The sequence below is a fragment of the Solanum pennellii genome, chromosome 5 (assembly GCF_001406875.1).
Source record: "Solanum pennellii chromosome 5, SPENNV200".
Lineage (NCBI taxonomy): Eukaryota > Viridiplantae > Streptophyta > Magnoliopsida > Solanales > Solanaceae > Solanum > Solanum pennellii.
The window spans coordinates 7576493-7588419 of record NC_028641.1 but is presented as its reverse complement, the minus strand read 5'-3'; the positions used below and the strand labels follow the sequence as shown (position 1 = coordinate 7588419).

The 11927-nt window shown below is 31.9% G+C and overlaps 1 protein-coding gene across 1 annotated transcript; it reads right to left on the bottom strand.

Annotated features, from left to right (window-relative positions):
• Positions 1–3574: 3574 nt before the first annotated feature.
• Positions 3575–9141, bottom strand: LOC107020612 (paramyosin). Its single transcript, XM_015221048.2, has 5 exons — positions 7484–9141; positions 7332–7408; positions 7021–7132; positions 6736–6852; positions 3575–4196 (listed from the first exon to the last, which is right to left on the bottom strand). Exons 1-5 carry the CDS (start codon positions 8882–8884, stop codon positions 3843–3845), a joined length of 2061 nt encoding a protein of 686 aa, XP_015076534.1. The 5' UTR covers positions 8885–9141; the 3' UTR covers positions 3575–3842.
• Positions 9142–11927: the final 2786 nt, after the last annotated feature.

Genomic DNA, 11927 nt, shown 5'->3' with positions numbered 1-11927 from the left:
GAAATGATTAGTTTATTTTTATTCTTGTATTTTCCCTTGCTGTTACAGCTTTTACTGGTTTAAAAGGTTTTAAATTAGACCAAAAAGGTAATGGCAGATTTTAGTATTGCATGACTGTATCCTCTGCAGAGGTGAGAAATTTTACAGACTATTTCTCAGAATCTTTGAGATTCTTATTTCTTAAGTAGGTAGAAAGGATTTGACCAATCAATTGTGGTTGTTTTAGTTCTCAAGTGTGTCTCTGATGCTTTCTTTCTTAGCTTGAAATGATTTTTGTTTTGTACTTGAATTTCCTTACAGGAAATGGGAAATAGCTGGTTTTGAACATTCATAATTTTGATACTGGGAAACTAGATCCATTCATTTACTCATGGAGTCACATATCTTGTGTTGTTTCTTCTCTCATTGTTTAGATGGAGCCACACATTTTCCTCGCACTCCCATTAATTTAGGTATGAAACTCCAAAAAAAAAAAATAGTTTAGGTGTGTTTTTGACACGTCTATTTTCATTAAAGCAACGGAGATTCTATATAATCATTACTGTATTGAGATACAATCATATAGCAAATAATTGTTATTCCTTTTTTGATGCTGGATCACATACAAACCACATATATAGTGAAAGCTGAATATAAAAGTTTAGTGTCAAATGACTTACAACCAAACATCTAATCATCCATTGTTAATGTTTCCCCATAAGAGTAGGAAGATTGGGTTCAAGAAAAGCTGTTGCAGTCTTTAGCCCCTATCTGTATAAGCTTACAAAAGGATGATCGTAAGGGGCCTTTTGATATGATGTATTAGGGGAGAAGTAATATACTTAGTAGTCATGGTATTATTTAATCATTTGTTTGGGAGAATTTTCCACCCATGTTTAACCAATACATGTATTATTAGTTATACACTTCAATAGTAATACATGAATAAGAATGGTTAAAGTCAGAAGTCCATAATACACTAAATTAATCCTTTGGTTGGTAGGGTTTTCAGCTTATTCATAGGCAATACATATGTATTAAGCATACACTCTATTCAGCAGTGTTATGGAGGTGTATAACCAACACATTGCGAACTAGGTTATTAATACATAAATAAGTATGGTGAAAGACATAATTGTTTTTAATAGATCAAACTAATTAAACTCGCATGAGAAACGATCTTGCATAATAATTTCAGTACTATTCTTATACACTCTAATCTCATCAAACGAAATGTATTTGAGTGCGGATAAAAGATGCTGAAGATGAGCGTGAATAATGGATGGTATATATATGACTAATGTATAGTTAGCATTTTGCAATATAACAAACCAAACATATAATTTCATATATACAAACACTATGTATACTTGTATCTCTTTTGGTATTAAGTTTTATATATATTTTATTCGTTCACTTTTGTTTATTCTTCTTACAAAATAATAAAGTGATTAATTTATAATAGTATTGGTGTATAATTTCACTCGACTTGAAAAATTATTTGAAAAATAAATATTCAATATTAAGATTAAAATAAATAAATAAAATTATTCTCATGATATATTTAAGTGGAAGTATAAAATTAAAATATATTTTTAGTATGGTGCTGTAAAAGTGAATAGAGGGAGTGCAAAATTATTAAAGAAATTGAAATTATTAATAACTTTTTTACATATCTTTCTATGAAATTCTTTAACAAAGTTTAACATTTTTATTTACACTTTTGATTAAAAAGAGAATAAATGCTTTTTTGAAACTCGTATCTCTAGAAACTCTATGATAAAATAAAATAAAATAAAAAATAACCATAAATTATTTAAGAAGATATATCAATTATCGGCACTCCTTCCATTTTAAATTAATTGAATTATTGAGACATTTTTTATATTTTTAAATTAATTTAATTGTTCAATTTTCAAGATTATTTTTAGAATTTTCTTCGAATTTTATCCTTCATTAATCAGTATTAAAATTAATAATTAATTAATGTTTAATTATTTTAATCATAAACTTGATAATAATAATAATAACAAATAATAATAATAATAATAATAAGGGTAAAATTAGAATATTATGCCTAATTTATGTTTTAATCTTCTTTTCTAAGAAAAGAATGTGAAGCATCTCAATAATTTAATTAATTTGAAATGGAAGGAGTAATAATTTTTATGCGCTTTAAACATACAATTAAGTATAATATTTTATTTATAAGAAAAATAAGTTTTTTTAAAAATCATGTAACAAAAATATTTTCGTTGGGACAAAAGAGAGAATTATAAGTCAATCAGTAAATTGGGTGAATTCTTAAAGCTTAAGAACAGTTTTTCTAACCAAAAAAAGAAAAAAAAAAGTGAAATTGGTGGCAAAATTGAACCCTTGAAAAGAGTGAAACAAAAATTATCTTAGTTATTAGGCAGAATATTAATGTCTATTCTAAATTCAAGAGTCAAACATAAATTACTTGAGTAATCCATCAGAATATTATTGGTGGTCTACTATAAAATGAAGAATTAAATAAAAATTAGTACTTGAGTAATCAATAATTACAAGTTAAATATATTTATTTTTTTTATATCTGTTAATGGATTACAAGTCAAACATTTTATTTATATCGGTTAACTGTTAAATTGTCTGTTATGATAGTGATGCACTTTGCTAGTGGATAAAACTCGTAAGATGCCACTCAAGAAATAAATTTAAAAAATCTTTAATTTAGACCTTTTAAAATCTGACATGTCACTTATTATCTTTTAGTTGATAGTGTATTTATTATTTTATTTTTACTTAGATAATAGTGTAATATGAAAAAAAAACAAGTTCTATTTTTTCTAAAACCTAATTCAAGCTTAACATTGACGGATCCTATTCAGATCTTAGCAACTTGGGAGGCATTGGTTAAGGGGGTTCATCCGAATTTCCTTTGACGAAAAATTATATCATTTATACATTATTAAAATAATATTTTATATATATATATATATTAAATTTTGTATCCCTTTAGTTATTTGTGTGTCTATTTCTACAAACTTAAATTCTGACTCCATCACTGGACATTGGGGATATCATAAGAAACCACGAGGAAATTTGGGTAGGATGCTTTGATCACCCTCAGCCCATTGCTCAATTATGCTCAGTTAATCGACTCTCGTAGGTTGCTTATGGAGGGGTTGGGGAGTCCAATAGTCCGCCATAGTGTCAAGCAGACATCGTCCTCTCAAACTACTATCATCCTAACCCCGTAATCCCATTAATAAAGAAAGATCCCAACACATAGTACTGAAAAGAGTGAAAGGGAAATTATTAATTTTTTATTTATTTATTTATAATTTCTTAAAAGGTATGTAAAGGAAAGAAAAAATGAACAAATAATATGAGACCAATGGAGTGAAGCTTTTCTGCAACTATATAACTAATAGTATGCTTTTTTTATTTTAACTTGCATGAACTGAACAAATCCCACCGCAAAACAATTTTTCGAAGACCATTTACTCAAATATTAGTGGTACTATTTTAAACTACGTTTTGAACTAAGTTTATAGTTCAAAACTTCAAATTTTGGGCATTCCAGAACGGGGTGTTATTGAGGCCAACAACAAATACCAAACGCTCATGCTCATAACTAAAAAAGGCCTCTCAACAGAGCCAGGTTTACTTGTGTACAAGCCAAGAAGCCTTATTTAACTTTGCACAATCAATGTTCTATATCGTTTGTCCAATTACTTTTCTTACAAAGATCACAAAAAATATACAGCGGGTGGAATGCAGAGGAAATAATATAAAAATGAATTACAAGAAAAGAAGAAACAAAAAATGCCGGGGCGGAGATTACTATTATTATCAAAACAAAAGAGAAGAGGAGGATGTCAAAGAAGAGGTTCAGAAAGTTCCATTTCATTGGCACCCTCTTGTTGTGTCTCTACACGTCTCATACCTACGGAATCTAAGCCAAGCCATTGCCATGGCCAGCACATGTATCTTGGCCTGTTTAGACCAGTTGTTGATGTTTCCCTGCCATCTAGCTCTTCAAGCTGACGGGTGAGCTCTTCCACTTTATCCCTCAGCCTCGATGCTCTTAAATCTGCCAGTCTCAATGATTTCTCAGCCGCATCCCTTGCAGCCATGGCTGCATCAGCTGTTTCTTCTTTGAATTTTAGCTTCTTTCCGGACTCTAGTACAGCCTCCTTTGCTGCCTCAAGCTCCTGCCGTACAGCAACCAACTACAAGAACCATCGGAAGAGAGTCTCTTAGTGATATGCAGCAGTTTGTTTACAAGAAATTGTTCCAGGATAGGAAAAAAATCACACGCATTAAACTAGAATCCCACTAAATTTTTGTAACTTTTTGGTTTATAGATGATTTAAGTACTAAATATCTCTAAACCATGATACACATACAATTCCATAGGCTGAGTCTAAGATGTAAACCTAATTATCTAAGTGCATGAATCCAATAAAAAGTGCTTCTCTGAGCTTCACTAGACTCTGATTTTTTCTCTGATAATGTCTATGAATTTCACTTCTGACAATTGAGATTCAGAGATTCACATAAGATCTGCATTACAAATTGACACACAGGAGCTTTCTCTTCTGTCTATGGTCAGTGGTGCTTGGTTATTCATTCTGGTAGGTTTATCTTGTTAATGCAGTAAATAAAAGTAAAATTGTCTATGCATTGCTCCATGTGCATTATTTTTCTAGCAGAAGTTATACATTAAAGTAAGTAACCTCAATATAGAAGCGTATTCCCGCGCTTTAGTAGATTCTGATTTTCCACAGAATTTGATACCAAAGACTTTAGTTTGGCATTTGAGAGATAAAGCTGGATAAAGGGACAATAACTTGTGGACATCAAACTCTGATATTGTGTCTTAGCTTAATGTAAGCATCTGACAAGAAAAAGTTAATTGCAACCTAGTGCATAATCTCAAATATCTAAATGGCTGTTCTTTTTAAAAAACAATTTCTGCACGCATATAAGTTTATACCACTTAGCAAGCAATCATATGTTACATCATGAATCACTACTACTATCTTATTTCATAAGACACCAAAGTCTTCGTATGAAACACTTTGATTCTCTCCCGTTCTCTTTGTAGCCAGAGTTGCTATGATATTCATATTCTAACCTACTTCTAGTCCTTATTAAATCAACTATAGAGAGACAAAGAGGAGAGTGTAACATAGAACAAAACAGCTCTAAAGTATAAACCATAAGACTTGCATACTTCAGCATGTTGCTCAGGCAACAACGACTGTTCTATTTTATTTTAGTAAAACAAAATCAGGACAGGTGATAACAACACTTGCTTCTATTTCTATTGTGGACTTCTATATTTTTCCTTTTTTTCTCAGATTTATTATTCCTTTTATATTTTGTATAAATAACACTATAGAACAGGAAAACCCACAAGTTCCTTTTGCTAGAAGAAAACTCATCATGTGTGAGTTTTACCGCGGATATATTGCCCAGACCAACTGGCATTTCATAAGGAACAAACTCTTGACCAGGAGAATAAAAGGAAACTTGACAGCACAGAAATCTCGACTATCAAAGGACATTCTATCTAAAAAGAGCCAGCAGAGATATCATACCCCAATCCAAAATCTATCAATAAATCAACTAGGCCTCAATCCCCAATTGAGTCAATTATGGGGATCTTTTGTACCCATTAGGCTCTATATGGATTCATTTAATATATTGCAGTTTCCTAAAAACATAGATTAACATAAGGATGTCGAGCCCCCTGAGTCGATTTTTTTTTTTGACAAGGTTTGAAGTTGATCCTCTTTTTTTTTTCCCCAAAAAAAGTACTTTGAAGTTGACTATCTCATTTTGGTGTTCTTTTCTTTAACCTCATTAAGATATTGAAACAGATTGCTAAGCAATTTGAGAACACTTTTGAAACGACGTTTTCTAAAATTACCTCTTGCATTAGATAATTAGCTATAAGCTGTTATAACAGCAATTTCACTGTACTCTAGGCTACAAGGCACATTCTCAAATCCTAAATCTGAGATATCCCTTTTACAAACTTACATATCATCTTTAATTAATGGCAGGATAATACAAATTTAACGTAGAAATTTTGTTCCTCCGCATGCCAACATTAAGCGATCAACACATCTTACAAGAACAAAAGAGAGATTCCATGAACTAAAATTTGAGAAACCTAAGCCAATAACCACCCCTTCCACCCACTATCGCCCCGCCCCACTGAAAGAAGAAAAAGGGAAAGTGAAGAGCATTACTAAAACAATAAAGATCCTACTCTATTCATGAAGTATTAAATATATTTTATCGTTCCAAAGATATAAGAGACAAAGGAAACGAGGGTTACACTTGAAATCCGTGAAAAAGTGTCTGGATGGAAGGAAAAAAATCAGCCAGAAGGAGATACTTCTCTTCACTCTAAAATATAATAGCTGATAAAAAAGTTGAATTTTTTTGGCAGGAGTGATGACAGAGACTGGTTTAGACTGACAAATAAATCAGAAACTTGCTAACAGTTTCTTAGCAATTGCACAGCATGTGTTACCTTGTATCTAATGGAAAACAGAAGAACAGAAAAACACATCCATAGACAAATATCTTTAGATATTTAGTGGACTTCCTAATATATATACAAAGTCTTGAGCAAAAGCTAATGGGATTAATGAACCCATAACTTATAAGTAGCTCTCCACTTGTTAAAAATGCATAATATGATTTTCAGAATCATGATTTAAATTACAATAAGGGTGTTTAAGAATTCAGTACCTGCGCTGCACACTCTTGCTCAACAGCTTTACCTGCAGCAGCTTCTTGCTGTGCAGCTACTTTCCATCGTGTAATTTCTTCTTCAGCAGCAGTGATGTCCAGCATAAGCCCTTCAACCTGCAATGAAATAGTTATTTGTAAGACTTCATTATATGACAAGAAGGATTAAATATGCATATTAGCTTTCCACAACTCTCGTAAGCAGATCTCCATGAATGACATTAAACTCTATGAACCAAATACTAGTATCATGAAATACAGTATTGAGATTAGGCAGTGCATTACATTTTCATTTGCCACCCTCTCCTTCTCTTCAAGTTCCTCCACACGTTGCTTCCATTGACTGAGTTCCTTTGCTTGAGTTTCCACATGTTCCTTGAGTAAACTTGACTCTTCCCTTGGATTCAGTAAAGCAAAATGACAACACAACCATGTCAGGCTAAGAATAGGTTATGCTCATACTCTAGCATTTCTCGAGAGAGAAAAAAGACAAAAGGGCAATGCATTATCTGCTGGGTCAAGTAGAGTAGTATAACATAGAGATGAAATGCAGCTAAGACTATAGATAAACCCATTATAAGCTTGACATGAGGTACCTTAGCTCTTCAACAGTATGTTTAAGGTCAATGATCTCAACCTGAGACTGCTTAATTATATTCTCTAATGCACCAGCCTACATCAAGAACATCAATAAATTAATAACTAACAAGAAACTTTGAAGGCAAATTAGTATTTAAAAAGGACTTACCAAAGCATATACTTCATCCTCTTCAGTATTTGCTGCATGCATTTTATTATCAGAAGCAGTGATCTTACCATCACCAACGTAATTGTTGAACTTGTAATTTATCCCAGCTTCTCTCAATCCATTTTCTGCTATCTTAAACAATTCATTTGTTTTGGATGACAAATCCACTGAAATTCTCTTTGAAAGAGCACTTCTAAGTAAAGACCCAATTTGTTCTTTTTCTTTTACTAACTGAGAAACAGACTCATTTAGGCTTTTCACTTCATGGCTCTTCTCCTCTAGCAAATCCCTTGTTTTCTGCAGAACAAATTCACTCATTTCATATATAGATTCCAATCCTGCTAAAACTGCCCTTATATTCTCTTCCATGTCCATCTCTTGAGCAAGAAACAAGGATTCCGACAACTCAGATGCCTTTCTGGGATCAACAACCTTAACAGCATTATAAATCTGTTCGTGTATTTTTGTAACATATTTCAATTGCTCAGCAAGTAATGATCTTTGCATTTCCAGCTTTGATTCTGAACTGCTCAACTTACCTTCATATTCCTTAACCAAATCTCTCAATTCACCCACTTCACTCTCCAAAGTCTTTTGCTTTTCACACATCTCTTGATCTAATTCAGACAATTTCTCATCTTTTTCACCTATGCATTTCTCTAAACTCTCAACAACAGAAGCTTTCTTTGCAACCTCATCTCTCAAACCACTAATCGTTGACTCTAACTGTGAAACTTCAATTGCAATTTCATAATTCCTATGGTCCATTTGTTCACGGGCTTCATTTCTTGACTTTGCTGTTGATTCAATCTGTCTCAATAACTCCTCTACAATGTCGTTCGTCCTTTTGATCACCCCATAAGCCACTGCTGGTAATCCTGTGTATTTCTGTGACCTAGGTAATCCACCAGCTACAAAATTCTTAAATTGACTAACTTTTCCAGATATCTTATCAATTCCACTAACTAACATTGAACCTGAAGTTTCCATCTCAGTTCTCATCGAATCTTTTGCCTTTTTCACTTCCTCTAACTCCTTACACAATTCATCTCTCTGCTTAGTTACTTCCTTCAATTCCTCGGTTACCTTTTCAGCTGTTGTCGAAGCTTCTTCCTTTTCCCGCAATGCTTCATCGCGTTGTCTCGAGTGCTCATCCCGCTTTTTGATCGCATCATGAGCGAGAACTCTCAATCTATTGAACGAAACTTGCAACTGCGATTTAGAATCCTCAGCGGCTAATCGAGCTTGCCGCTCCCGATCCAGCTCGGCGAGAATCTCACGGAATTTCTCAATTGAGACATCTTCTGGTGAGGAAGAATTAATTATATCAATAGGTACCGGATCATCGGCCTCTACGTCGCTCAATACATCGTCGTTATCTTCTTCACCGGCGTTCGACATCGGAAAATTGACAATCTAGCTAATCACCTACACATTTCAAAACCCTAGGATTAAGAAAAAGGTGAAGTCAACTAAGTGTTGAAACAAAAGGAAAACGATTAGGAAGATATGGTGATCGCCGGAGATTTCGTCGGAAGGAGCGGATTTTCTTAGTTTTATGAATAATCGGAGAGAAATCAAGTGCCGGAAAACTTGGAGGGTTCAATTTCGGCACCAACTAGTCTCTTGTTCCTTACGTTTTTTTTTTTTTTTAAAAAAGAAATTAATTTTAATTATTTGTTTTATTTTTGGTTTTTAATTCAGTTTTATGTTTCCCGTAAACCGGAAGGAAAATTGGTTCTGATGTTTACCTTTTTTTGTTTTGTTTTTTTTGGACAATAGGATATTTATATATAATTAGACGTTACATTATTTGTTTATACCAAAAAGATAATTAAATAAATACATGAGTGCTAAATACGATAACAAAATATAACTGATAATTTTTCCTGGTAATTTTAACACATAGCAAATATAAAATATGTATTTGTATGTATAGCAAAGTTTGTAATTATGCTTCATAGCAAACATATATATGCATAATTCACTATACATATACAATTGAAACGAATTGTATAAAACGAGAAAGCGAGAAAGGCAAAATTGAATTGTATAAAACGAGAAAGAGAGAAACTATATACAATTTGAATTTGTATTAAACGAGAAAGAAAAAAATGCAAAAAGAGACTTATGCAGAGAATATACAATTGAATCGTATTTATAAAACGAGAAAGAGAGAAACTATATACAATTTAAATTTGTATAAAACGAGAAAGGCAAAAGAGACTTGGGCAGGGAAATATTTGTATTGTATAATTCTAAATGTATAGTACGAAGATATATATATTTGCATGCTTTTATACAATTTTCTCTCGCTTTATACAATTAGAAACACAACTTATACAATTCTATTATATAAAGCGAGAGAGGCGAGCGACAGAAAGCGGGCGAGAGATGAAAAGTGGCGAGCGAGAATATGAGGAAGAGAGAGACTGACAAACAGTTTGTTATGGAACACAAATAAATCAAAGGGTAGTTACTATATTTATTTTATATTATTAGTTTGTCATTCTATACAATTATCCCTTCTTTAATTGACTCGATAAAATCAGTTTTAAAAAAGAAGATATCACACGTTTCATGCTAAGTGTATATCCTTATAATTCTTGTCAAAATTGACTCGTCAAGCTATAAAATTATCCCTTAAAATTCAATTTTTTTAAAAAATTATTTTACTGGGTTTTAACAATCAAAATTTTGGTTTGATTTCTTCATCTATAATACAACAACAAATATTTTTCAATTTGAAACTAATAATTCGATTAAGTTCTTCCTTTCTGATTATTCATTTGAAACAAAAAAAATTAATTTCAAATCGTAAACTCTGTAATATACAAATCAAAATGTATATAATTATCATACGCATATACAATCATATTAGATATACATACGACAAATGCATGAAAACTTTTTGTATATATACAACTAGTGCATATATACAAATAAGTAATTATATATTATTTCTAAAAACGTCAAATACATATATCATTTGATACACAAACTAAAATGTACATAAACATCATTAACAAATTCATTTTGTAACAACCCATTTAGTCGTTTTGAGCACTAGAACTTTTTATGTTAGAAAATTCTTTCCGATAGAATTAAGTGGGTGCTTTGGACTATTCATAATTATAATTATGAAATTAGTGGGGTAGTTTTACCAATTTATTTAGTTGGTGGTTAAAGAAAATAACATTAAAATTAATAAGGGTCACTTTTACTATTTTTATTATTAGTCTTATATAACAACTAGGGAGTAAATATTTTATAGAAAGAATAAGGGTTTCAAACGAGAGAACAGGAAGTAGCATTGAGCGAAGAAAGCCACGGTACATCAGGTGATTTTCTTAGTTTGATTATTGTTGTTATACTATATGGGTTGGACAATGTGACAAGTGCACATTAATGGAACTGAAGGAAATTAATGTATTGATTAAAGTTAATTTGATTATTTATATTGAATGCATAGATTGTTAATGGAATTGATTACGAGTAGTTGGAAAATTGAAAAGTGCAAAGTTAAAAAGACATTCTGATTGGTCACATTATAGGTGAAACAAATAATGAATTAATGTTTAGATAGCAAGGAAAGTTACAGATTATATATGTTTGGTTGATAACTGAAGGAGAATTAAGGTAAGGGTCATATTGTTATTATTAATATTATTATATACAAATGGTGGAAACATGCATGTTGAGGAGTTTTGGTTGAAAAATGCACGTATGAGTGCACACTGCACCGTTTGGTGTTGCCCTGCGCTGGTTTCATTACAGCGCTTCAAGCTTCTGGTATTAATGTTTTGATCTAAGATTATAGATTACGTGTGAATATATTGAGATAGGTAATTAAATATTTGGTGTATCATACTGTTTAAATTTCATTAAATTTGTGGTAATTGGAGAAATTAAGACTTACCATTAGGCTTAAACTTTAAGAGATTGATTATAGAATTAGGTGAATTGATGGGTATAGGCTGGACACAGAATAATCGGAATTTTTATGACCTTGTGAACTTACACCTTATATATATATATATATATATATATTTGATAGATTGGAAGGGTTCGGAGGCAATAAGGAAAGGAAAGGCATTGGAGAAGTAGTTGCTTGACTTCGATTCTTCGGTGGAGGTAGGTTATGGTTTATGCTATTCGTAGTAAACTCTTAATAGCGAATGATATGTGTTGGGTAGTATTATAAAGTCTTCTATATGCTTAATTGTGTGCATGCATGATGTGATTATATATATATATAATTGTGATGAAACTAGCATGATGAGGCTATTGAATCTTGAACCCTAATTTTACTTTGTTAATGATGATGCCTTGGTATAAAAGAAGGCTTGATGAACTAAAGTAATGAGATTAGGGGATCGGGTGTCACGTTCCGACACCAGGATAGAAATAGTGGATCGGGTGTCACGTTCCGGCACCAGGATAG